At 37.5% G+C, this 27637-nt stretch overlaps 2 protein-coding genes across 2 annotated transcripts in view; one reads left to right on the top strand and one right to left on the bottom strand.

Annotated features, from left to right (window-relative positions):
• Nucleotides 1-105: 105 nt before the first annotated feature.
• On the bottom strand, nucleotides 106-10068 carry RPL9 (ribosomal protein L9). Its single transcript, XM_053704047.1, has 8 exons — nucleotides 9979-10068; nucleotides 9123-9169; nucleotides 8917-9032; nucleotides 6212-6307; nucleotides 3775-3907; nucleotides 3199-3279; nucleotides 2287-2391; nucleotides 106-156 (listed from the first exon to the last, which is right to left on the bottom strand). Exons 2-7 carry the CDS (start codon nucleotides 9166-9168, stop codon nucleotides 2288-2290), a joined length of 576 nt encoding a protein of 191 aa, XP_053560022.1. The 5' UTR covers nucleotide 9169; nucleotides 9979-10068; the 3' UTR covers nucleotides 106-156; nucleotide 2287.
• A 69-nt stretch (nucleotides 10069-10137) lies between these two features.
• Nucleotides 10138-27637, top strand: part of LIAS (lipoic acid synthetase) — a 36120-nt gene continuing 18620 nt past the window's right edge. The window contains exons 1-5 of the mRNA XM_053704046.1: nucleotides 10138-10351; nucleotides 12757-12923; nucleotides 13798-13891; nucleotides 24865-24945; nucleotides 26157-26313. Of these exons, the coding sequence (XP_053560021.1) occupies nucleotides 10298-10351; nucleotides 12757-12923; nucleotides 13798-13891; nucleotides 24865-24945; nucleotides 26157-26313 (553 nt within the window). The 5' untranslated portion in view covers nucleotides 10138-10297. The remainder of the gene's footprint in view (nucleotides 10352-12756; nucleotides 12924-13797; nucleotides 13892-24864; nucleotides 24946-26156; nucleotides 26314-27637) is intronic.

The following is a 27637-nucleotide window of genomic DNA, read 5'->3' as shown; positions in this document are numbered from 1 at the left end:
AGATACTTAATCAAAATGTTTCCAGTTTTACTTTTTTCACCCTAGTGTGTTCAAATACTTAGAAAAAGTTGGATTTAGTTAAAAATAAACAACAAAACAAAAAAGTATTTTTATAAAGGGCTTTATTGATGGAAACGGGAATTCAGAATGTGAAACCTATAAAAAAGGAAAACAAAAAGTCATTAAGGTCAGACAGTAAAAGTTACAGTATGTTTTATAAAATGATTACTTAACAGTGTTTTTCAACCAGTGTGCCGTGGCACACTAGTGTGCCATGAGAGATCCTCAGGTGTGCCACGACAGACTGACAACCGTGTGACATTTTTTAAACTTTGCTTGTTTTTTACTCCCAGTGCAGGGGTAGTTTGTAGGAGGCATGGCATAACAGCACAATACATACAGTATGTGTGTGTTTGTGTATATATATGCTGTATTAGGCTACAATGTGTGATTATTTTTTTAAATTTTGGGATGGTGGTGTGCCACAGGATTTTTTAATGTAAAAAAGTGTGCCACGGCAACAAAAAAAAAGGTTAAAAATCACTGACTTAATACATATGGAACGCAAAAGCAACACTTGATAGTTGCACAAACAGCTACATTGTTTTGCCTTCACCATGTGTCTAAACGGACTTTTAGAACACTGGATATGGTAATATAAAATTATATATACGCAATATACTTTCATTATTGTGTACCCTTCTGCAATTGCATTCTGAAATTGAGTTTCTCAGTTGCTATTAGAAATGTAAGTGCAGAACATTTACATTCCACACAGCCATTGGCTGCACACTCAAGTGATCTATTTATAACTGTCCCTAATTGGCCACAGCAGAGAAGGTAACCCTAAGTTACAACACTGAAACGTTTTATAGAAATTAAAACTTTGCACTTATTTTAACATTTAAACAGCCAATTAAACCTAAAATAAATAAATCCATCTACATGTTATTCTCAGGCTAATCAAGCATTAATTTGCCGTTTAATATCCCTTTAAAGAGAAAGGGATAGAAAGGTCAAAATTGAAATTTGCATGGACGCATTCAAAGGAACAGTATACTGTAAAATTGTTTTTTCCTTTAATGTGTTTCAATGATTTGTTATACCAGCAGCAGTGTATAAAAGCATTTAAGAAAATTATTCTTTAGGTTTAAGTTTGTATTCGAAACAGATTATTTTCTCTGACACCACAACCCATCAAAAGGGGGTGATCTTACAGATCTTATGTCATCACTACATAAATGCTTATCTCTGGACACCAAATCCCAATACTGGAATTTGGAAATTAACGTTACAGCTATTTCAATTGCTAATATAAGTGTAAAGTATTTACCATCACTAAAAATAAAGGCCGCCTTCATTCATCAAACACACAATGGACGAAAAGGCACCTTTACTGCTAAACCGAGCAGATGACACAGCTATTGGCTAAGAGGTGGAAGTGTCCCCTCATTGAAAAAAATAAAAATGGAGCAGTGTCGTGGGCCGTTAGCTGCTAAGCAGTGAAGCCGTAATATAAAAGGTGACTAACTGAATAATGAAGGTGGCGTTTATTTTTAGTGATGGCAAATCCAAGTGTTTTTAAAACGCTAGGATTTACTACCACTTTAATACACTCCAGCAGGTAAATGATCATTGGGAACAAATTAAAGGGTAGAAAATTGTAAGGTAAAAAGTACTTTAATGCACCCATAACAAAGCAATGTATTTTGCTAACAGTGACAAGCTTGGTTTACTCCTTACATACAACGGTCATGCAATTAGAAGGTGCTGGTGCCTTTAAAAAGACAATATTTATGCATCGTATTTCAGCAAATGCACACAGCATAGCAAAAAACACCTGCATACAAATTAAGGGTTATAAGCATCCAAAATGGTAATTTACTATGCAAAATTTGCTGAGTTGCAGTCCATGGACATAAACTTTATGCCATGGACAATTAAGGACATAAAATGAACTGCCACTCAGATTAAGGAATCATCATGAATACTTTAGCTACACTCCAAAATGTGTGTGTGTGGGGGGGGGGGTATTAAACAATTTGCAGAGGTATTTGAGATAAAATGAATGAGTGTATACTGCAATTGCATTTTCATTAAACATTTTAGAGGGAATTAAAAAAAAATATATATATATATATATTTGTTCCTTAACTTCTATTGGACAAATTGCGATTTAACAATATTTTAAATGTATCTGTACATTTATCCATGTTGCAGTAAGCCAAGTCTATCCATTAAGATATTCAAGAATACTGAGCAACTACAAAGTCAGTAGCTACTAACCTTATTCTGGCTGCTGGACTGTTCCCTTTTCAGAGACATAGATACCATCCAAGAACTTTCTGATATCCTTGTTTTTAACTGTAGTGGCTTGCTGAATCAAGGCAGCTATAAACAAGGACACATCCATATAGTAAAGGTTAAATGTATTTTAAACCAGTATTTACAAAGAATCTCTTTAGCTAGTGAGAATTAAAAAAAATAAATTAAAAAAATTACTAAAAATCAGAACTTTTGCCTAGTACTTGAGTAGGTATAAAGATTTTGTGGCTTTGAAATATGTAGTTAGTAACAAGTTATGCTAAGATGATAACTAGAGTATAGAACCCCAAAACACACAAGCATATTTTGATATATACTATTGCATATGGCAGGGTTCAAAATTTTAAGTCCTAAACTATTAATCAGGCCAACATTACTGATTCAATCCATCATCTGCCACACCACACACCTACCTCGCCCGCTCTTTAAAAACGTTTAGCCATTGTAAAACACCTTATTGTGCAGTAATTTTTCAAATTTTCTATTTTAAACCATAACAGTCATTTTAATACAATTACAAATTTGCTGTGTATAGACAGCATTTATCTCGCTCTTATCGCCCCAGCTCAATTTCTACTAACCCAGGGTGAGTGGGCAAGTGGAAATCTTGAGCCCTGCCTATGCAATCCTTAAAAAGTAAACCTAATCAAAATATTCTAATTGGTTACTATAGAATACAGGCAAATCAGCCATTAACAGCAGCTGCTGTTGGTGGATCTATTTGTTCACTACTGTGGGGACCTCAGCAGCCACAGAACTGCTAAACCCAACATTTGACTCTTACATAAATAAAACAGGAGCTTGAACTTAAGAGAAAAAAAAAAAAAGGAGAAAAAAAAATGGAGGGAAAAAAGGAAAATGTGCACAGGATACCTGAGTTTGATACAAGCTCAATGTCATTGCCTTCAAGAATCAGCTCATCCTTCTGAGCTTGGGAAACAGCGCAACTCACACCTACAAAGCCAAAGTGACAAATGCTAGATTAGATTATTTTAGCAGATAATATATATTAACATAAATCAATGCCCTTGTTTACTTGTAAATCATAAACTCACTGAATACTGAAGGATTCAAATGCATTGAGACGACTATATTTATGATGTGGCACTCAAACCTTCCAACAAAAAACTATAATAGGGATTGGTAACTTTATATAACAAAAGTTCTGTCAAACTTAAAATCCAATACATTCAGTGTACTAGATAAAGGAAAGTGTATAGTAAATTATTAAGTGAACACGTTCCATCAGTCTCATCTGGATATCTTAGATTTCTCATTAGAACAATTATGTAAATGCATAGTCCTAGAAGAGTGAATAAAGGTTTATTTGTTTCAATGTAGTTACGTTTGCTTGTTTCTCGCATTTTTTTTCCTTTAGCAATGATCTTTATTAATTTTATTCACACACCTACTGCAGAGCAAAACCATTATACATGTATATTCTCATACCTGATCTCATGCGAACTCTACGGATGTACTTCTCACCCAAGAAGTTACGGATTTCAACCAGAGAACCAGTCTCTTGGATAACCACGTTAATGGGAAAGTGAGCGTATACGGACCTCATTTTGTAACGGAATCCCTGTTTGGAGGGAGGGGGAAAAAAAAAAAAAAGAAAAAAGATAAGACTTCAAAATAAAGTAAGTGTTCTCCACAGAAAACATTGCCAGGAAGGTGGCATTTTGAAATAGTGAGTGTGTCTCCCCCCCCCCCCCGAAACCCTTGTTTGCACATGTTCACTTCCACACAACCATCGACCTGGCAATATACACAATACATTGTGGAGCACACAGCATCACAAACCAGTTTACTTTGCTGTGTAGCTGTTTGTGTGCAGCGAGAATAAGATTAACCCTTTCAAACTAGCAAAACTAAATGGCAATAGCTTTATTCCCCTTTAGAAACTTGATAACTCAAAAACTAGCCTTAATGGTAAAGATCTATACACACCAAGTGAAACGAGTAATGTTATATTAACCTATAATAGCTTGTATGAATGCTTAGTAACTATGTATGATTTGACTACTTTAAGTTCATAGGGAACTGTTCAAATTGGCTGTATGGTGAATTTCTAGAACGCCTTAAAGGGACAGTTTACCCAAAGAGTGTTACATTTTTAAATACAATAGCAGGAATAGTTTTGTATAGTGGTGCCAAACATTCAGTTTTAATCATGCTCTGTATTTAGAAATATTTTTTTGAAATGTCTGTTTACCAATTAAATTGCCTAAACTCTTTAGAATATTTTCTGGCCACGCGACCAGTCTGCTGTTACTCCCCCTCAATGCATTGCACGTGACGTCCTCTCCAAAAAGCTATTGTAAACAAGCTGCTTGATGAGCTGTGCCTGATGACTTGAGTGCACGCTTTATTTCAATACATTATATAGCTGTTGCACTTAAGATGCCGTGGATGCCCTGTAATGCCTGCTAAACCATGAAAATACATCACCTTTAAAAAATCCCTACGTGTAATAAATGTCAGAGCTTTAACTGCAGACATAGTCACTGTAAGATTGATGAGACAGGCTGTAGAACCATACCGCAAAACGAGCAAAGAAATCACTTCAGCTAAACTTCTCAGCCTGCTTGTAACCTGATGCAGCAAGACCGGGTAGTGAGAATGTCAAATACAGAGGTAAGAATTTCAGCTCCAATGAATTCTGTTTTGTTTCAGTCTTGCTGCATCAGGTTACAAGCAGGCTGTGAGAAGTTTAGCTGAAGTGATTTCTTTGCTCGTTTTGCAGTATTGTTCCTGTTCCAGTCTCAATCTTACAGAGACGATTTCTGCAGTAAAAGCTCTGACATTTATTACATGTTGGAATTTTTAAAGCGGATGTATTTTTACTGTTTAGCAGGAAAAAAGGATTAGTGCAGGAATAGTTCTAATATACATTTGAGATAGGAATTAACATATAGCCTATGATTGGAGGGTGGGCGTGCTATACTAAAGCACAGCTCAGCCCTTTCCTGTGGGAGTGCCACCCCTGTGAATACATGAGAAGGAATAAAAAGCTAAAATTTACAAAATGTATTGTTAGCAAGTTTAACTATATAGGTCTAATGTCTTTAGTCACTGTATTTCCTTTAGGAACATAGACTTGTGATTGCTGTGTAAACTGGCCCTTAAGTTAGGTTGCTTTTTCAGAGCTTAGGGGTATAGATTGAATATATGGTGAGATATCACCTAAACACCTTCCTCCATTACATATACTAACTACAGAGCTGTTCCCTAAGATAACGTAAACAAGTCCCAATCCCATGGTCACTTTTTAAAATTCGATTTCTATCCTTCATAAGATTCTGGTAAACGATGTTTCAAGAGGGTACTATTGAGATTTTACCCTCTTTAAAGACATGAAGGAACTGTATATATTTTTCTTTAAGAATTTTAATGGTTATCAAAGATTGAATTTAACACATACACTCCACACCCACATTTTTTAAATATCTATACAACAAGTTTTAATCACAAAGTCCACTCATGGGCAGTGCCACAGAATTATAGGAAGTGAACCTTGCGGTCACAGGAGGAGGTCTTAGAATACCTGCAATAATGTAAATTGTATATTTTTTGATAGAAAATCAAAATCACTTTTTAATGTTCTAGCATGCATTGTTTACTGGCATTTTAAGTTATCAAAAAAAAAAACTGCATTTAATATGTTGACCATGATAATTGGTGCAACAGTGAAAAAAAAATTGAGCCAATTGTTTCTGAATGTTAAAGTTTTTAGCTGGATGTTTAGTAAAACCAGTCGATGTGGCCATTAAATAGGTCTTTGGAGAACAGTTATTTCTCCGACAGCTGAACTAGCCTGCAATGCTAGACCATCTACTAGTTAATTCATAATTTACGCTTTCCTTAGGTTCAACTGTTTACTTACAAGTGTAACGCCCTTGATCATGTTCTGTACATGGCTGCAGATGGTTCGCACTGTTGCCAGCTCCTTTCTATTACCCCACCATTTGTCAACGCGGAGCTAATAAAAATAAAATAATTTCAGGTCATATATAGAAATGATGCCCAATTTCAAAATGTTGTGCAGTTTTGATTTTAAAGACAGATAATATATAAAAATAAGAAAAGCACAGACACAAATAAATGTGCAGACTCTAAACTGATTGTACTCAGCAAAGAATAAAGTACTGCTATCCACAAAAAGGGAACTTTGCATTCTAAATATTAAAAACCAGATACTCTGTGCAGCACCTAATCAAGCTTTGGGTCTAGTCACCATCTAAAATAACAAGCAGACTCCACCAGAAAGACCTATCATCTGGCTGCTGATGAGTAAATGGCATACCCTTTAACTCATTTTTCATACCCCGTTTCCTTTTGAGTGTATTTTATCATATTTTTATTAATAAAGTTACCACTGTCTTTCATCGATTCTCGCTGGATTTTTGTTGAATCCACCAGAAAGATCGCTAATTTTAATTAAAATCCTATAAATTAGCATTATTTTGTCAATACCTGGGCCAACACAAGCAAGGCTGGAATAGTAATAATAATCCATAGTAACTATATATTTAAAGTTAAATTAAACATTTTAACTCTTAATAAATAACAAAAATAATGTAACTTGCACATTACAATATAATTTTATTATTGTGCTCGATTTTTTTGTGGAAAATGTTCTTGTAATACTCCCTAGAGACAGGCAAGTTCAGAAATTAAAGTGAAAAATCTACTTTTTAATTTATGGCTTAAAAAGATAAATAACGCCTTTACTACCCACTGTCCAGCTGTGCACAACCAACATTGTAATATTTATAACCTCAAAAATCTGTTACTAAGCCCCTGCAGGTGGCCTTTTATTTCAGTGCATTTTATTAGCTTCTCACAGCCAGACAGTGCTAGATCATGTGTGCCACATAGATAACATTTTGCTCACTGCTGTTGAGTCATGCATGACCCAGCACCAATTGGCTAAAATACAAATTTCTAAAAAGCACTGAGAAGTTTTGGTTATGCAGAACTGGGGAATGGGAAATAAAGGAATAATGTATCGTTTTAAGCAAATTTTCAAGTAGTTTTTTATTTTTAAAGAGAAACTTTACCTATTTACTGCCTAGTATATACAAGTATAATTAAAAAAGGGGCACTTTCATTGATTACATTTTTTTTTTAAGACTCTTTATTTGTAAAATATTTACCATTTAGCGATGGTAAAAATTGCACTGTTCCTCCCCAAGCTTCTCATACTTTATTAGCTGTGAGATGACGAATTTGGCTTCTTCCAATCGTTGCGTGCCTCAGAAGCTGGATGCAAAGTGGGGCATGTAACGATTGGATGAAGCCGGATTTGTCATCGCTCAGCAAAATAAAGTATGAGAAGGGGGTGGAGGAACAGTGCAATGTTTTCCATCGCCAAATGGTAAATAAAATACAAAGAAAGCTTCTTAAAAGAAATGAAAGTGCTATTTTTAATAATGTTATATACTAGGATGTAAATAGGCAAAGTATACACTTTAAGTCAGCATGCTGGAACAATGCTGTGACCTGCATGGCCAAGCTACATCATACACAGTGGTTGCTTAGAGTAATGAACTCACAGCAAACTGTAGTCAAGGATATAAACACTCACTAGCATTTTCACATGGATTGCAGGTTTAGTTATTAAGTGACATTTAAGTAATTTTGCATGCAATGTTTTTTTGCAACCAAGTACCTAATTTTGTGCATATACATAACTAAAATGAAAAAAAAAAATGACTGTCACAATTAACAATTTTAAATATCTTTAAATATTAAACACTAACAATATCCTGCCGTAACTTACAAATTGTTATTTTTTTTCCTCAGTAAAGGGATTAATAGAAATCTAGGTAAATGTTCAGGTCTACAGATAAGTTAAAGTGAATTTCAATTTTCAAACATCTGTTTCTTCCTAACACTACTTGTACACACACCTATGTATTCAAACCGCTAGTTTTTAATATTATATTTTCTTTTACCATTTCTTCTATTATAATCAATAACTTTGCTCCGTTTTCAATTTCACTCCTCCCAGCCAGCACTTCCGTATTTTCCAGTGGGTGACTTATAGAGCAGTCCCACTAGCTCTATACATATGTCTAAAGCACGCACCTGTGGAGCTCTTCACCTGTGCAAGAATCTGATCTAATTACTCTGCGCATGCGTTTATTGCTCTAACGAAGTGTCGTATAGAGCATTTTCGTCGCGTGAACGTGCATCCGTTCTCAAGCTGCAGATTATGGTCTAACGCATGGGCAGAAGAAGCGAATGACATTTAAAAAAGGGGGTTGAACGCCCCGGGGGGAGTGAGAAGGCTTGTCAAACGTCAATCAATATGAAATAGAGGGACAATATGGCGGGCAGAGGAAGCACGGTAAGAAAATAAAGAAAAATAAGGTATTATATAAACGTTAGAATTAAGAAAATTAAAAAAAGGAATTAAAGCCCACCTAATTAGTATTCATTAATATGGCATTAACTGGCCCTGCTGACTTTACATTCACTTTAAGTATTTCAGTAGTACCAAGTATGTAGTACGCTTAGCACCATAAAGGTGTCTGCAACACATACTACATCCACGTTTGAATCAGGCCGGGTAAAACCACTTACTTTCTTATTCTTCTTGCCGAGTAAGCAAAGTTCTACATTGATGTGGTTGAAGTTTTTCCGTAGTGTTCCTCTGGGCCCCTTTACAGTTACTGTGCGGCCCTTCAAGGTGATATCCACTGTACAGAGGATATTAAAACAGGTCAGCATCACAAAACAAATAAAAATTAAAAATAATTAATACTTTAAACGTTAAAACACATGCTCACCCTTCTCAGGAACATCAACAGCCTGACTGCTGAGAATGGTCTTCATTCTGTGAACAAAAAGTCGCTAAAATTAACTTTTTTGGTCCCAAACATTTTTGCACTTTAAAATGTTAACCCAATATACAATAAAAATTTCTTGCGGATGAATCTTAAAGCAAACAAAACTTATTAATGAACTCATAAGCAGGCAAAATGCCAAGTAGTCATGACAAAAAAAACACTTTAGCACTAGCATATAAAGGTCTTGAGTAAACTTCACACACAAAAAAACTTTAAACATAACAAGTATCGACTGACTATGAAACTCACAAGTCCTATGAGGAACCAGTTTATGGCGATTTCAGAACTCACTTTATAAAGGATCAAAATCTAATTCTTAAAGTCTATACGCACCTAGCCAGTATATCTAAATAATGCTGTTATAATAGCGTTATGGTATGCAGCTTATAGGGAAGCACTATATAGTTAAACATTTGGAAGTATAAGCAGACGACCAACATGTCAGTTTTCAGAAGCAAGTCACTACTCACGATTTAATATTAACTTAATGCCCCAATATAGAATCTTAGGTGTCACTTGATGCTCAAAATGACGGAGGGTTATAGAACATGTAAGAATAAAGCATAAAGACATATAGCTTCTAGATTGCCAAGTACGAGCTCCGGTTCGGCTAGCTATAAGGCCAGGTAAAAAATATCCTTTTAATATAACACACTAATCAATCCTAAAGCCGCCGCGTAGAGAGGAAATCACTTGTTCGCTAAACGTGCATTGTTAGGGGAATGTGTATTCTGACAGCGAGGATGCAAACAGATTAAAAGAAACTAAATTCCGCAGAAAATAGCCACCATCTTACCTCGCTGACTATACGTGAGGAAAGGGCAGACGTTTGACGTCATCACGCTTTTGTAGGCCCGGCAACGTACAGCAGCAGAGGACGTGAGAAAAAGTTAGTTCTTGGATCGAACATCTCGGTTATCTAATAGTAAGGCCTCAGTACGGATACCCGGAGGTAGCTTTGGAAATGTTTGACAGCTAGTCGTGCAAATTATGGAGGAAAAATATTTTTCTTGACAGACATTGGTAGTCGATAGCCGAATACTGATTCTTTAGTTAGTGCCCTTCGTATTTAACTTCTGTATGTCTGTTTCATTTGGAATCTAAGCTCAGCTTTTATGATGAGACTCTGCGGGCTTCGGAGAGGCTCCCATTTACTCCGTGCAAGCGGGGTGAGAATTTATTTGTAGTACTTGATGAAATGAAAATAATGTTGCTCTCCTCATTATAGATAGCACATATAGTTGTCATAATTGAAGCTATTAGCCGAAATAGTACAATCATCTGACAATATTATACTGTACAGCTGATAAAGGTCTGTACTGTAATCAGTAACACCATTTTAACATTCTTTTTAATCCATTAATGAAGGTGTATGGAGAATAGCATCGTTCTCTCTTGCGAATAGATTTCTCAAAACTAACTGTTCCTAAAATAAAAATACTGTCTGAAAAGTTATATATTAAAATCGTTACATACAATTCTGTTGTTGAAAGTGGAGGAGCAGGCTAAACCCATGTGCCCACAAGTCAAAATATTCAAAATCGAATGTATTGATCTTTTATAGGACATTGGTGTTAAAGTATTGTTGGTATTATTTCATGATTCAGGTAGAGAATACAAATTTAAACAACATTCCAATTTACTTCTATTATCTAATTGGCTTCATTCTTTAGGTATCATTTGTTTAAGAAATAGCAATGCACATGGGTGAGCCAATCACAAGAGCAATTTATATGCAGCCACCAATCAGCAGCTACTGTGCCTGTTTCGATATGCTTTTAAACAAAGTATATCAAGATAATAAATCAAATTAGATAATATAAGTACATTTTTTTGAATGTTGTTTAAAAATGCATGCTCTTTCTGAATCATGAAAGAAAAAATTGGGGTTTCATGTCCCTTTAAAGTGAAAGTCAATCCTAGTGTTGTACAACCCCTAGGATTGACTATTGAAACAAATAAAGGGGACTTTCATTCATGAAGTATAAGATACTTCATGTAGAAAGCTCCTTTATTTGTTTCAACCGATCTCCATTTTTAGCTGCTACAGCAACCCACGGCTAAAACATTTTTGCTAAGAGGTGACGTTTTCACCTCTTAGCCAATAGCCGTGCCGTAAATCCAGCTCCCATGGATGCCAAGCCGGATTTACCGCACGGCTATTGGCTAAGAGGTGAAAACGTCACCTCTTAGCAAAAAACTTTTTTAGCCGTGGCTGCTGTAGCAGCTAAGAACGGCGTTCGGTTGAAACAAATGAAGGAGTTTTCTACATGAAGTATCTTATACTTCATGAATGAAAGTCCCCTTTTATTTGTTTCAATAGTAAATCCTAGCGTTTGTACAATGTATAATTATTAAAGAATAATACAATGGGTGATTTTTACCTTTAAACATTGCTCCTGTTATTTAAAGGGGCCTTCTAACCAAAATGCTTTTCAGTTTTGAACAGAATTATTTTTATAATATACATGTATTGGTGAAAATTCTTCTAATAAAAGCTATAGCTGTTTCAAAAATATATTTAAGTATGCACAGTGCACCTGCATTTTAAAAACATCACTTACATAGAGAGCCTAAGGTGCTTGTACCATCTGGTAATGAGTCAATTTGTTAATTGCTGGCATGATACAAGCCCCACTGGCACTCTGAGCAGCTGCAGTTTTTTAAAATGCTGGTGCACTGAGAATACAGTGCAGAGAAAAATGCTAACACTAAAATAGTGATAAATTTTAATAGAAACATTTTTGCCAATACATGTATATTGCAACTTTGTTTCTATTCAAAGATGTCTTTATCTATGTGCATCTAAATTGGTCTGGAATGTCCCTTTAAAACATATCATATAACCTTTCATAAGTATGAGTGACAATAATTAAAATACATCTTCCTTGCTAATATCTAGCCATAAAAAACAATAAAAGAAAGCAAACCCTGTTACTTTAAAAGTAAAGAACATCACTATTTAAGAATCCCATCTAATATTTTACTCTTTGTATAAAGAAAATAATTCTGTTCTGCACCCACATTCAATTTAAATCATTCTCAAGAAAAGTGACTACAAATATTTTATTTTAGTTGTTATCAAAGGCCTATACTTATTTTTATTTATTTTAAAGAAGAAGCAAAGATGTTACAATCCGAATAGGCAATGTATTCCATTGCTGTTTTTGATTTCTCAACATAGTTTATAGTGTTGTTACATTCAAAAACTTTGATTTACATGGTCTAGAAAAGTCTATAAAATTGCATGCTCTATCTGAATCCTGAACATTTAATTTTAACTTTCATGTTCCTTTAAATATTTTGAGTTCAATGTCCCTCAAAGAACACAGAGCCTGTTCCTGATAAGGTGGCACATGATGTGCACATGCATTTACTTCCTGCACATGCTTCAAGTGCCACAAGTAACTTCAGGCTAAGAAACATATACATGTTGTATAATCCAGGTTGTCCTGTCACTTTGCTTCATAATAATTGTTCCAGATCAAACTAACTTTCATGTGGCCTAAAGATCTGTTTTTATGTTTATTTACAGTTTTATTTCTAAATATACCTTTACCTGCTTGTTTTTCAGTTAACAGAATTTAACATTCAGTACAGAGCATGGGCCAGTCTACCTGATGAAAAGAAAGACTTTATTCAGAACGGGCCAGACCTGCAGGATTTCTTATCAGGGGACTTAAAAGACAAGAGTTTGTGGTCTGAGTACAGAGGCAACTTAAAGCGACATAAAGGAGAGAGGTACTTGTTTTCTAAATCTTGCTCTAAGGAAGCTATTGTTGTTTTTTCTTAGAATATGACATGTGACACACAATTTCTACAGAGCCAGGGACCTGTAAAGCTTCTGTCTCAGTCTGCCTTCCCTGTATCATATTTACTTACATTACTAACTGCTTGGCTATTAATTAATCTGATGGCACAATACAAATACAGATGACAAGAGTAATAAGACAATTTTCCTGTACATTGACATAGAGAGGGGGATATATATGTCTGTATATTTGTTTGTTTGCTCACCAATATAGGAGAGACAGATGTATGTAAGTTTGTTTGTTTGTGAAAGTGTTGGTTAGACTAGTACTGCACAAACATTCCCTTTAACCTAACCCTTATTTATTTTCAAGATACTTTAATGTTTAAATAATGATTTATTGTTGTATGCATTATGTACATTTTTAGAATGTAAAGGGCCATTACAGGGGTAAATGTCATGCTTTAATTAATTAGCATATCATTTTAACACTAGTGACCCTGCAGTGCAATATTTTTAACTTAGGGGCTGGTCATGAACAGAAACTGTCAGTCACTCAGTCATCAGTGGTAGGTATTTGCATAGCTGGGTCATCAGACTATGGCTGCTGATTGGGTCAGTGGGTGTGTTCATTCAGGACTAGCAATGCTCTTCAGCTCCTGAGTGGTATTTTAACTGTGTGTTTAACGCCTTTGCCGTGTTGCTAGTGTTATGTAATTTTTCCACTATAATGGCCCTTTAATTTAAGAAATTTGTTTGGTTTTACTATCTTAAAACTGTCAAGTTTTCTATTCTACTCATTAATTTCAGACACAGCACAAAGCACTTGCTCATTTGATATATTTTATTCCTTTTTATATTAAGATTAAGGCTCCCTCCTTGGTTAAAGACTGAAATTCCAATAGGTAAAAACTACAATAAACTGAAAACCACTTTGCGGTCACTAAACCTTCACACTGTGAGTATTGAAAATATACCTAACAAAATGCACCAAGATATAATCCCACAGTAGGCGAGAAGGTACAAATCATCTAGCTTTACTTTTCCAGTGTCACTGAAATGTTACCTTTGCAAATAAAGAAATGTTCACATTATGTAATTTAGTATAGTCTTTGGGTGATCATTAAACCCTACAGCTTAAATTGTGTAAATATGGTAACACACATGTCTAATATGTTATTACCACCTTGTTAATCAATTATTGTGTTTGCTTTATGTTAAAGGGACAGTCTACTCCAGATTTTTTTTTTATTGTTTAAAAAGATAGATAATCCCTTTATTACCCATTCTCCAGTTTTGCATAACCAACACGGTTATATTAATATACTTTTTTACCTCTATGATTACCTTGTATGTCCCGTTATCTAATTTCTTTTGACAGACTTGCATTTTAGCCAGTCGGTGCCAGGGATCGGCAAGGTGTTCGTACACGGACAATGGTGTCCGTGATGGGACCTTGCGGTGTCCACCGCTCGTTTGGGGCAGGGAGGGTCCCGAGGGTGGAGTACCTGGCTCCAGTGGTCTCCTCCTTGATGCATGCAGCACCACATTTGTTTTGCAGGTTTGGGGGGTCTATGCCCACGTCACGTGACGCCGTACTCATAGCCTAGTCAGTATCAGTAGTGATTGACACACAACCGAGTAGGAGAGAGGGAAGTTTAGACGTACTCTAACTTAGAAGAAGTCAAGACTCGATAGAACTTAGAGTTAGATTTGTGCGGTTCCCATTGTGTAAGCACGGTAAGACCTGTATACTGTATATATGTAAACCCACTGATGTGATATTTTTAAAGGGACACTGAACCCAAATTTTTCCTTTTGTGATTCAGATAGAGCATGCAATTTTAAGCAACTTTCTAATTTACTTCTTTTATCAATTTTTCTTCGTTCTCTTGCTATCTTTATTTGAAAAAAGGCATCTAAGCTATTTTTTGGATCAGAACGCTGGACAGCACTTGTTTTTTGGTCGGTTGAATTAATCTACCAATCAGCAAGAACAACCCAGGTTGTTCACCAAAAATGGGCCGGCATCTAAACTTACATTCTTGCTTTTCAAATAAAGATACCAAGAGAATGAAGAAAATTTGATAATAGGAGTAAATTAGAAAGTTGCTTAAAATTGCATGCTCTATCTGAAACACGAAACAAAAAATTTGGGTTCAGTGTCCCTTTAATTTAAATGTCACTGCCATTAAAACCAGAGTCCCTGCAACAAAACTATTAATAGTGAAGACAAATGGGTTTTATTCTTCAAATGAATCTCTCTAGCCAGTTAAAATTCAAATTGAATCCTCATCCATCATACTTGATTTCCCTCTCCTTTTCTTTATGTGTACTTGTTCATATTGATAATGATATTAAGCAGTACAAGGGTACTAAAAAACAACAGGTTTTGTACCTGCGTGTACTGTTGTAGTTTTGAGAGACATGGAGGGACATAAGTTGATTTATGCATTTGTTTTTATTTTCAGTTACTAATCTATACTCAGTTTCACATGTGCTGCTATACAAGCTTGCTTCTAATGCTCTCAATACTATGAGCTAAGATTATAAAAAATGTAAAAAGTATTTTCTCCAAGCTGTTATATGTGAGCGTTGTTAAAATGTGCAAACTAAGAGAGAGAGTGTTTTTAGAGAGACAAAGAGATTTTTCTAAAAAGAAAAGGGAGCTATGCTTGCTCTTTAATATCTGCCCTCAAGTCCAAATGCAAGTAATTATCTCAGATTACTTTTATTTCTGGGCAAACTGTAAAACAAACACTACTACCTGTGAACAATAAATGTTAGTACCTCCTGAAGTTATTTAGTTAGCAACATTTCATGGGGGCAAAAAGTATGTCCTTCACTATAATAAATGAGCGTGTGTAATTAATCAGTATATACCCTGCATCTTAAAAGTCATTTGCCCATTGAGAAAGTTTTAAATGGACAGTCTACAGCAGAATGTTTATTATTTAAAAAGATAGATAATTTCTTTATTACCCATTCCCAAGTTTTTCATAACTAACACGGATATATTAATATACTTTTCACCTCTGTGAGTACCTTGTATCTAAGCCTCTGCAGACTGCACTCTTATTTCAGTTCTTTTTACAGTCTTGCATTTTAACCAATCAGTGCTGACTCCTAGGTAATTCCACATGCGGGAGCACAATGTCATCTATATGGCACACATGAACTAATGCCCTCTAGTTGTGTAAAAGGTCAAAATGCATTCAGATCCCTGATCCCACAGCAGCAAGACACTAGACTTTATACACACCTTATAGAGAATACAGTAATCTTCCCCAACAGCTCTTACAAATGTCCCACTTCTCAGAAAATTCACTTATAGATCTGTAGACCCCTAGCACCCTTTAATAAGGCTAATACGCCACAGACTTGCACAACTAAGCAAGACTCTTAATGCCTAAACACACTAACATAAATAGACCCTGGAGGGTGTTATGACCCCGACACCCCAGTAACACACCTCAGCTCCTCTCGCTAAAACCTTACTCGGTCCGTTAAGGACACCTATAATTACACTCAGTAGCTCCCCCCCCCCCCCCCCAGGTACGGGATAGTTACTCACGGGTTCTTTACCCACTTTCCTAATCCAAGCGGCTCTTGCCCGCTGCACTCTTTCTCCTCTTCTTACTTACTTTATTAACTACAACTCAGTCAAAGTTACTAGCTAACGGAACACTCCTGGAAATACACCCAGAGACCACCTTACTACAAACCCGTAGGCACAACTGCACACCTTACTCCCCCATTACCCTCCCATTTTCCTACATAGTCCAGATTTAGCCGACCATGGAGCCCCTTCATGTTGTCTCACTGAATGTCAAAGGCCTTAACTCGCCAACAAAGCGCAGTCTTCTTCACAACTACTTACATAAAAATAATGTAAACATCGCTCTACTACAGGAAACCCATTGGATACCCACTCCACAAATCCCCCACACAACCAAAAAATTCCCAATAGTCTTAGAAGCTTCCTTTGCATCAAAATCCAGAGGAGTAGCCATACTCATTAATAAAGATGTAAAGTTTAAGCCCATCCACACTGAGATTGATATCCAGGCCAGATATATCATAATCGTATGTGAAATCAACTCCAAACTGATCACTATTGCAAACCTATACTCCCCAAATAATAGGCAACTACGCTTCCTCACCAAGACTTTACACTTATTATCAGAGGTAAGACAAGGAGAATTAATCCTAGGAGGCGACTTCAACCTTGTATGGGACCACCATATAGATAGATTAGGGCCTAAGATCTCCTCAATAGACAGATCGGTCTCTTCCCTCTCCAAAGCATTCAGATTCCTAATCTGCCAATATGATTTGTATGATGTCTGGAGATCTCTCCATCCGCAGGGTAAAGACTACACCTTCTACTCCCCCCCCCTCATAAATCGCACACTCGAATCGATTACTTATTTATACCTGCTAGACTATTAGAAAAAGTTTCTCACGTCAAAATAGATCAAATATCATGGTCAGACCATGACGCCCTACATATGACATTAGACGCTCGCCCCTCCCCACCTTCGGGCCCGTCTTGGAGAATGAGAGATTACCTACTCACAAACCCCCCTACCAAAGTAGCAATACAAGAGATAATCACTAACTTCCTAGAAATAAATGACGACCTCCAGACATCCAATGAAAATCTATGGGCCACGCTAAAGGCTGTTTTAAGAGGACACCTAATAGACTTAGAGACTGATTTTAGACAGCAGAGAGGGGCCAGCCTTGCCACTCTAGTCGCCCAAGCTAGACGGCTGAAAGAACAGCTAACCAAGTCATACTCAGTCACCATTAATGACAAACTCCAAGAGATTAATAAACAACTACAGGACGCTGAGCTACAAAGAACACATGACACCCTAGAGAGGTTCAAAAAACTGTATTATCATTTTGGTAACAAAGCCACGTCCCTATTAGCCAAAAAATTACGTCACCGTTCAGCGCAATCCAGGATACTAATCATTAGAAACGCACATGGACAACCCCTCTCTTCCCCGGGAGATATAGGTAAAGCCTTTAAAGACTTTTACCAGTCACTATACAACATTGAATCAGACCAAGCTAAACTTTCCCTCCCCCTACTGACACATCCACCTTCCTAGCAAACCTACATCTGCCTACCTTAGACCCAACCCTCACCCCCTCGTTGATAGCCCAGGTCACACCACAAGAGGTCATTAGTGTCATTAAATCACTAAAACTAGGGAAGTCCCCAGGCCCAGATGGCTATACAGCCTGCTTTTACAAAGACTATCAAGCCTTACTAGCTCCTCTACTTTGCAGAACCTTTCAGGAAGTCATGCAAAAAGGCTCATTCACAGCTGAGTTCCTTGAGGCAGTAATTATCACCATTCTTAAGCCAGGGAAAAATCCAGAGCATTGTGGCAGTTACAGACCCATTTCCCTCCTCAACCTAGACATCAAAATATATGCAAAAATTTTGGCCAACAGAATGTCAAGAGTAATTCCTTCCATTATACACCCGGACCAAGTGGGATTTATCCCAGGGAGGGAGGGTCCTGACGCCACTAGACGGATTTTAGACATACTTAACCTTGTGTCCAGGGACGAGGCCCAATTTTTGGCCTTGTCTCTGGACGCAGAAAAGGCTTTTGATAGGGTGCGTTGGAGTTATTTATGGGAGACATTAGAGATTTTCAAGTTTCCAGCTCCCTTCATCAGAGCCATCCAAGCTCTTTACTCCCACCCCACTGCCCGAATAAGAGGCACAGGCTTCCAATCAGACACATTTACCATCACTAATGGCACTAGGCAGGGCTGCCCCCTTTCCCCATTACTCTTTGCCATAGCCATAGAGCCCTTAGCGCAGGCAATCAGGAAGGACCCCATGGTGAAGGGTCTGGAAACCAGTAATTATACACACAAAATCTCGCTCTACGCAGATGACATCACCCTATTCTTGTCTTCCCCAATAGATTCTATTCCGGCAGTCTTCAAGATCATCGAGACATTCAGCTCTTTAAGCTTCTATAAGTTAAACATAGATAAGACAGAAGCTCTTTCAGTAAATATCCCACCTCAGACACTCAAAGCCCTTCAGGACCAATACCAATTTAACTGGAGAACTGATTCAGTTAAGATATTGGGTGTGCACCTGACTCCAGATCCCACATTAACCATATACAAAAATTACACAGAGCGACTTACGGAGTTCCATAAATTACTTGACACATGGGAATACAGAGAAATATCTTGGTTGGGGAGAATCGCGGCCGTTAAGATGTCCTTTCTCCCCAAAATCACTTATCTGTTCCGCAGCATCCCATACAACATCCCAAGGCCTGTATTGAACAAGCTCCAAGGACTAATCACTAATTATATCTGGAAAGGCAGACGGCCTAGGACTGCCAGACACACCTTAGAACGACCTTATGCACAAGGGGGACTAGCTCTCCCTAACCTCTTCACCTACTTCAACGCCTCCAGACTCTCACACATACTAGACTGGAATAATATTAAAGCGAATACTTTTGGCTGGTTCCTAGTGGAATCTTCAACATTACCACCTAACCTTACCCTTGCAGATCTCTTGTGGATCCCATCACATCACCGACATAAGCTAGGACCTCTACACCCCACACTTCATGATGCTTTAAAACTTTGGGACTCTATCCGACATGACCCCAACATATCGCCTCACCCATCACCCGCCCTCTCTTTGTCAGCAGCTTTGTTTACACTGCCCGAGACACACTTTGACAATTGGCAGGCCCTGAAAATCAAATCAGTCACAGACTTCTACGACTCGGGAAATTGTCTCTCTCACCCGCAGCTCTGCACCAAATTCAACATACCCCCGAAATTACAATTTGAAGCCTACCGGATTAGCTCCTTACTTCGCTCCTGGGGATACCCGACAAAGGCCCTTCGGCCACTCACCATTTGGGAGCAGACGTGGACTAACGCACATACCATCAAACACCCACTATCCCTACATTACACCCTTTTGACCAACAGGACACCTTCCCTCAAAATCCCGCAACATGTCTCCTGGGAGAGAGAAATAGGATTCCTGGTGGACATAGACATATGGCAGAGCAGGATACAGAGAACTAGACAATTACTTCACTGCGCTTCTCTATGGGAACTATATTATAAAATATTAGTCAGATGGCACCTAGTCCCAGTCCACCTGCACAAAACATATAACGCACAATCCCCTCTATGCTGGCGGATGTGCGGACTAACAGGTACGCAAATACACATCTGGTGGTCATGTCCAAAAATTCAGCCCCTGTGGAAAAAATCATACGACACACTTAACCGCTTAGGTATTTATCCTCCTTATCTACTGGAAGTTGCCCTACTGCACATGCCAGTCCCCACATTGGACAACCCTACAGAGGCCCTCACGATATACCTTTTCATGGCAGTTAAACTGACTATAGCCAGGTCATGGAGAAGCAAAAGTATCCCCACCTTCGCGCAAATCCTGTCTACCACCAGACACATCAGATTGATCGAACAATACTCCTTCCGGATACTAGATAAGACAGACATGCACACTAGAAATTGGCACCAGTGGCTCATACTTTTCCCAGACTAGCATAAAAGCTCACAGAACTCTCACCCTGATAAAACTATCCCCCCCCCCCACCTCCTCTTCCCCTACGGCACCAGTAGTATTGTATCCCACTATCTTGACACAAACACACACATATATACAGTCACATCCCTGATTGGTCCAATGTAAGGTCTCTCATGGTACAAACTCCCTCTTCATCTCACCTGTGTATATTCCGTAGCTTATTACTTCATACAGTCTCCCAATAACCACACCCCTGATTATATGTTAGATGATCTTTCCCTAATCAACTCTGAGCTGTAAGTTTTACATTATTTGGTTGAATAACTATGTTTTACTGTTATTTATTTAATTTAAAAAAAGTAGGCAAAGCATTTATGTACTGGTAACCTTTTGTCTTTTTCCTCTGCAACTCCTGGAGATGTAAAGCGGCTCTAAGTCTACTCAAAGCTTATTATTACTACAACATTTAATTCTTTAAGATGTAAATCTCAATCTTAACCTTATATCCAGGATGTTTAGTAATGACCATGCTGTAAAGTTTTCTACCTGCCTCTCCTTTTTTATGTAACCTTTCTTGATTGCCTCAATAAAAAACGTTTAAAAAAAAAATGCATTCAGATTAGAGGCGGCCTTCAAGGGCTTAGAAATTAGCATGAGCCTACCTAATTTAGCTTTCAAATAAGAATACCAAAGCAAAATTGATAATGAAAGTACATTGGAAAGTTGTTTAAAATTACATACTCTATCTGAATCATGAAAGTTTATTTTGGACTAGACTGTCTCTTTAAGTTAAGTTTATCAATAGGTAACTGTTGGATGTAGGATATATACTGAGTAATTATGCAAACACATGCTCATCATTTTAACCTTACATCTGCTGGAAAATCAAAGAGAGTGTTTTTCGGATGTTTTTAATTTGAAATGTACCTTGGTGTCCTTCACTAACGTCTGTACTTTGGAAAATGTCCGCCACAGCCTTGGTCCGTGCCTATCCCTGGTCGGTGCCGACTCATAAGTAACTACATGGGAGTGAGCCCAATGTTATCTGTATGGCACACGTGAACTAGCACCATCTAGCTGTAAAAAACTGTCAAACTGCACTGACATAAGAGGTGGCCTTCATGGGCTTAGAAATTAGCATATGAGACTACCTAGGTTTAGCATTCAACAAAGAATACCAACATAGCAAAGCAAATGTGAGGATAAAAGTAAATTGGAAAGTTGTTTAGAATTGCATGCCCTATATGAATCATGAAAGTTTAATTTTGACAAAACTGTCCCTTTTAACAAATACAGAATTTTCAACATTTTAGGATTTAGGAAATAACCGACTAGATTACGAGTTGTGCGTTAAGGTAAAAAAGCAGCGTTAAGAGGTCCTAACGCTGCTTTTTTACACCCGCTGCTATTACGAGTCTTGAAGGTTTAGGGTCACCGCACACTTCTTTGGCCTTAGCGCAAAACGACTTACGTAAACTTCGTAAAGTATTTTCTATGGGACTTCCATAGCGCCGGTATTACGAGTCTGTCCTGGGAGGCCAAAAAGTGAGCGGTACACCCTACCCTACGCATTCTAAAGTCAGTAGTTAAGAGTTTTATGGTACAACCCCGTAACATAAAACTCATAACTAAAGTGCTAAAAAGTACACTAACACCCATAAACTACCTATTAACCCCTAAACGAGGCCCTCACGCATCGCAAACACTATAATAAAATTTTTAACCCCTAATCTGCCGCTCAGGACACAGCCGCGACCTACATTATATTTATGAACCCCTAATCTGCTGCCCCAACATCGCCGACACCTACATTATATTTATTAACCCCTAATCTGCCGCCCCCAATGTCGCCGCAACCTACCTACACTTATTTACCCCTAATCTGCCGCCCCCAACGTCGCTGCCACTATAATAAACATATTAATCCCTAAACCGCTGCACTCCCGCTTCACAAACATTAGTTAAATATTATTAACCCCTAATCTGCCGTCCCTAACATTGACGCCACCTACCTGCATTTATTAACACTTAATCTGCCGCCCCCAATGTCACCTATTAACCCCTAAATCTAAGTCTAACCCTAACACTCCCTAACTTAAATATAATTTAAAAAAATATAAAGAAAATTCCTATCATTAACTACATTATTCCTATTTAAAACAAAATACTTACCTATAAAATAAACCCTAAGATAGCTACAATATAACTAATAGTTACATTGTAGCTAGTTTAGGATTTATTTTTATTTTACAGGCAATCCTATCCTCAATCAGCCAATAGAATGCGAGCTCAATCCTATTGGCTGATTGGATCAGCCAATAGGATCAAACTTCAATCCTATTGGCTGATTGCATCAGCCAATAGGATTTTTCTACCTTAATTCCGATTGGCTGATAGAATTCTATCAGCCAATCGGAATCTAAGGGACGCCATCTTGGATGACATCACTTAAAGGTACCTTCATTCGTCTTTAGTCGTCGAATGAAGAGGATGTTCCGCGTCGGATGTCTTAAAGATGGACCCGCTCCGCGCCAGATGGATAAAAGATACCGTCTTGATGAAGACTTCTGCCCGTCTGGAGGACCACTTCGCCCCTCTTGGATAAAGACTTCTCCCGGCTTCGCTGAGGACTTCGGCCCGGCTTGGATCTTCAGGGGGTTAGTGTTAGGTTTTTTTAAGGGTGTATTGGGTGGGTTTTATTTTTAGGTTAGGGTTTGGGCTTGCAAAAGAGCTAACTGCCCTTTTAAGGGCAATGCCCATACAAATGCCCTTTTCAGGGCAATGGGGAGCTTAGGTTTTTTTAGATAGTATTTTATTTGGGGGGTTGGTTGTGTGCGTGGTGGGTTTTACTGTTGAGTGGGTTGTTTGTATTTTTTTTTACAGGTAAAAGAGCTGATTACTTTGGGGCAATGCCCCGCAAAAGGCCCTTTTAAGGGCTATTGGTAGTCTAGGCTAGGGTGTTTTTTTTATTTTGGAGGGGGGGTTTATTTTGATAGGGCTATTAGATTAGGTGTAATTAGTTTAAATATCTTGTAATTTGTTTATTATTTTCTGTAATTTAGTGTTTTGGTTTTTTGTACTTTAGCTAATTTAATTTAATTGATTTAATTGTTGTTAATTTAGTTAATGTATTTAATTATAGTGTAGTGTTAGGTGTTAGTGTAACTTAGGTTAGGTTTTATTTTACAGGTACTTTTGTATTTATTTTAGCTAGGTAGTTATTAAATAGTTAATAACTATTGAACCTAGTTAAAATAAATAAAAACTTGCCTGTAAAATAAAAATAAACCCTAAGATAGCTACAATGTAACTATAAGTTATTTTGTAGCTATCTTAGGGTTTATTTTATAGGTATTTAGTTTTAAATTGGAATAATGTAGTTAATGATAGTAATTTTCTTTATATTTATTTAAATTATATTTAAGTTAGGGGGTGTTAGGGTTAGACTTAGGTTTAGGGGGTTAATACATTTAGTATAGTGGCGGCGACGTTGGGGGCGGCAGATTAGGGGTTAATAAATGTAGGTAGGTGGCGTCGATGTTAGGAACGGCAGATTAGGGGTTGATAATATTTAACTAATGTTTGTGAGGCGGGAGTGCGGCGGTTTAGGGGTTATTATGTTTAGTATAGTGGCGGCGATGTTGGGGCGGCAGATTAGGGGTTAATAAGTGTAGGTAGGTTGCGGCGACATTGGGGCGGCAGATTAGGGGTTAATAAATATAATGTAGGTGTCAGCGATGTTGGGGGCAGCAGATTATGGGTTCATATGTATAATGTAGGTGGCGGTGGTGTCCGGAGCGGCAGAATAGGGGTAAATAAGAATAATGTAGGTGTTGGCGATGTCGGGGGCGGCAGATTAGGGGTTAATCAGTGTAAGATTAGGGGTGTTTAGACTAGGGGTTCATGTTGGGGTGTTAGGTGTAGACATAACTTTTATTTCCCCATAGGAATCAATGGGGCTGCGTTAAGGAGCTTTACGCTGCTTTTTTGCAGGTGTTAGACTTATTCTCAGCCGGCTCTCCCCATTGATTCCTATGGGGAAATCGTGCACGAGCACGTACGACCAGCTCACCGCTGACTTAAGCAGCGCTGGTATTGGAGTGCAGTAATGAGCAAAATTTTGCTCAGCGCTCACTTCTTGTCTTTTAATGACGGGTTTGCAAAAACCTGTAATACCAGCGCTGTAGGGAAGTGAGCGGTGAGGGAAAACTGCTTGTTAGCACCGCATAGCCTCTAACGCAAAACTCGTAATCTAGCCGAACATTTGTAAATTCTTACAATATTACTAAAATTATTACATAAATGGACACATTTTATATTTTACATAAAACAAATTAATAGCATTATTTTCTACCTCCCAGGTGTGTGAGGAAGCTCGGTGTCCTAACATAGGAGAATGCTGGGGAGGAGGAGAATATGGCACAGCAACAGCTACAATCATGGTAAGAGCGTCTCATAATCTATGATGTAAGAGAATACCTCTTTCAGTGGACATTCAAAGTCACTAGGAAGTTACAATGGTTAAATTCTTGAGCTGGACTGGCATCTTTATTGTGCTCATAAATTCTTCATGTCTTCTTTGGAAAGAGCTAAAGGTATAAAACTCAAAATTAATTCTTCCAAAAATGTCAGCCTATGGACGTGGGATTGGCTGAAGAAATGTTTCCAAAACAAAATTGTGTGTGCACTACAAGTAAGGTTTTTATGCCCCTTTAAAGGGACATTAAACACTTTGAGATGGTAATATAAAATGATAAATCGTATATTTAAACAAAACTCTGCAATAAACTTTCATTATTTATTTTGTCCCCTTTTCCTGTAATTCCATTCTGAAATTGTGAGCTTTTCAGTTCCTGTAAGAAATGGAAGTGCAGAACACTGTTATATTCCACACAGCCATTGGCTGCACACTCTAGTGACCTACTTATAACTGTCCCTAATTGGCCACATCAAAGAAGGTAACCTAAGTTACAACATGGCAGCTCCCATTGTTTTATAGACACTAAAACTTTACACTTATTTTCTCAATATTTAAACAGCTAATGAGACTTTAAAAAATACATCTACATGTTAATCTCTGACTAATCTTTTCTTTGAATGCATCATTCTATCTTGCATGTATTTAGTGTTTAATGTCATTTAAGTACATGTTCTTACTAACTGATTTCTGGGTAATTATTTTGATATATCTTTGCAAGACCTCTATTCTGGTTCTTTTTGGTATTTTTTTTCACAGACAGCTGTATATAGTAAGGGAGGCTTTAAATAAAAATCTTATATGTATAACCACAAAAAAAGATAATAGAAAACTAAATTGTCATGTATATAAAAGAACACTGTGTAAATCATTGTTATACTAAAATGCTAGCTATGATATTATGTGTGTGTTTCTTTATACCCCCAGCATCCTGGGAAGGTTATAGTTGTGTCCCTGATAAACATGTCATTTGGTACTAGTTTTGAAAATTACATTTTAAAAAGCAATTTCTTTAAAACTTACTTGGTCTTACACTTAACCCTATAGTGGTGATCTACCTTATTAATCTCTGTATCTTGTACAAAAGATTACGTCTCCTTATATCGGACTCATGTCTCAATGAGTGTTCCTAGATTCATAGATTTATTTAACTGTAATTCTTTGTTTTTGTCTTAGTTAATGGGTGACACGTGCACCAGAGGATGTCGGTTTTGTTCAGTAAAAACAGCAAGGAATCCACCTGCCCTGGATCCCAATGAGCCATACAACACAGCTAAAGCCATTGCAGAGTGGGGGCTGGATTATGTGGTACTGACTTCAGTGGACAGAGATGGTTAGTATGCAGCAAGTTTAGGTAGTTAGTAGACATGGGAGTCATTTCATATTCAGTATTCCTTTCATAAACAAATGCCGAATATGGATTTCCACAGATATTTGTGTGTAGATACTGTGCTGAAAATAGCCAAATATCACTGCCTGTGTCCATATTCGGCATTTGTTTGTAAAACAAATGCCAAATATGAAATGATGTCCATGTCTACTAGCTAGCATTGCTACAGAAGATTAATGTGTTTGGCTTTTTCTATAATCTGGAAATGTTTAGAGTAAACCATGGGTGATTACCAAGTCATATACTCATAACCATATTTGTGTATTGGAAGTTATTAGACATACATTTTGACCGAAAGATTAATTGCAGAGAGAATTTTACATCTGCATAGATTATTTTCCAAACATTGGGAATGCACCGTCAAAGCTATTTTGCAAATAACTTTGTGGTGTTATGTACCATATCTCTCCTGAGGCCTTTGACTGGACACTAATCTTTAATGGGACACTAAATACATTTCATGCACAGCCCTCTAATTATGGGTGCTGCCATTATGGAAGCTAGGTTACACTGCAGGCATCTGAAGAACTGCTGCACATGTACAATCAGGTCAGCAATGAAATGTAGTGAAGTATTTCAACTTGGAAAACTATGACTAGAGGAAGGCAGGGAATAGCCACCAATCAGCAAACACTACCCAGGTTCTGAACCATAAATGGTACGGCCCCTTAGCTTACATCCCTGCTTTTCAAATAAAAATACAAAGAGAACAAAGAAAAATTGATAAAAGGAGGAAATTAGAGAGTTGCTTAAAATTGCAAGTGAGAGCCTGATCATTGGATGCTGCTACACAATAGATGCGCCCACGATTTCTCTGGGAGGAGTTTGCTGCCATCCTACAACTACATTTTTTTAAATACTTTTTTTCTTTTGCCCTGCATGAGGTGGCACAGGACGGCGAGGGGTGTCCGCAGCACAAAAATCCAAAACAAGGTGCTTGCAAAACAGTGTAGACTGTCCCTTTAAGGCAACATAAGTACATGGAAGAATGACAGCTATATATCTGTAATAACACGTGAAACCAGACCTTAGACAGGACAAACCAAAGTAGATGCAGAATAATGACCAACAATACACCGAGCAAGAAATGACCTGCACGTCTTTGGGAAGGCAATGGCTGAAAGGATATAAAAGAAAACCAAGCCAGCACCATGTAATGCAGGGAATTGCATAGAACAGATAAAGAGAACAACCAAGTGTCTAAGAAATAATTGCTCTAAATGACATGAATGGCATCACAAATTGCAGCAACACTGAGTAGTTAGGT

Source organism: Bombina bombina, chromosome 2 (genome assembly GCF_027579735.1).
Source record: "Bombina bombina isolate aBomBom1 chromosome 2, aBomBom1.pri, whole genome shotgun sequence".
NCBI lineage: Eukaryota > Metazoa > Chordata > Amphibia > Anura > Bombinatoridae > Bombina > Bombina bombina.
This window is presented reverse-complemented; position numbering and strand designations above follow the sequence as displayed.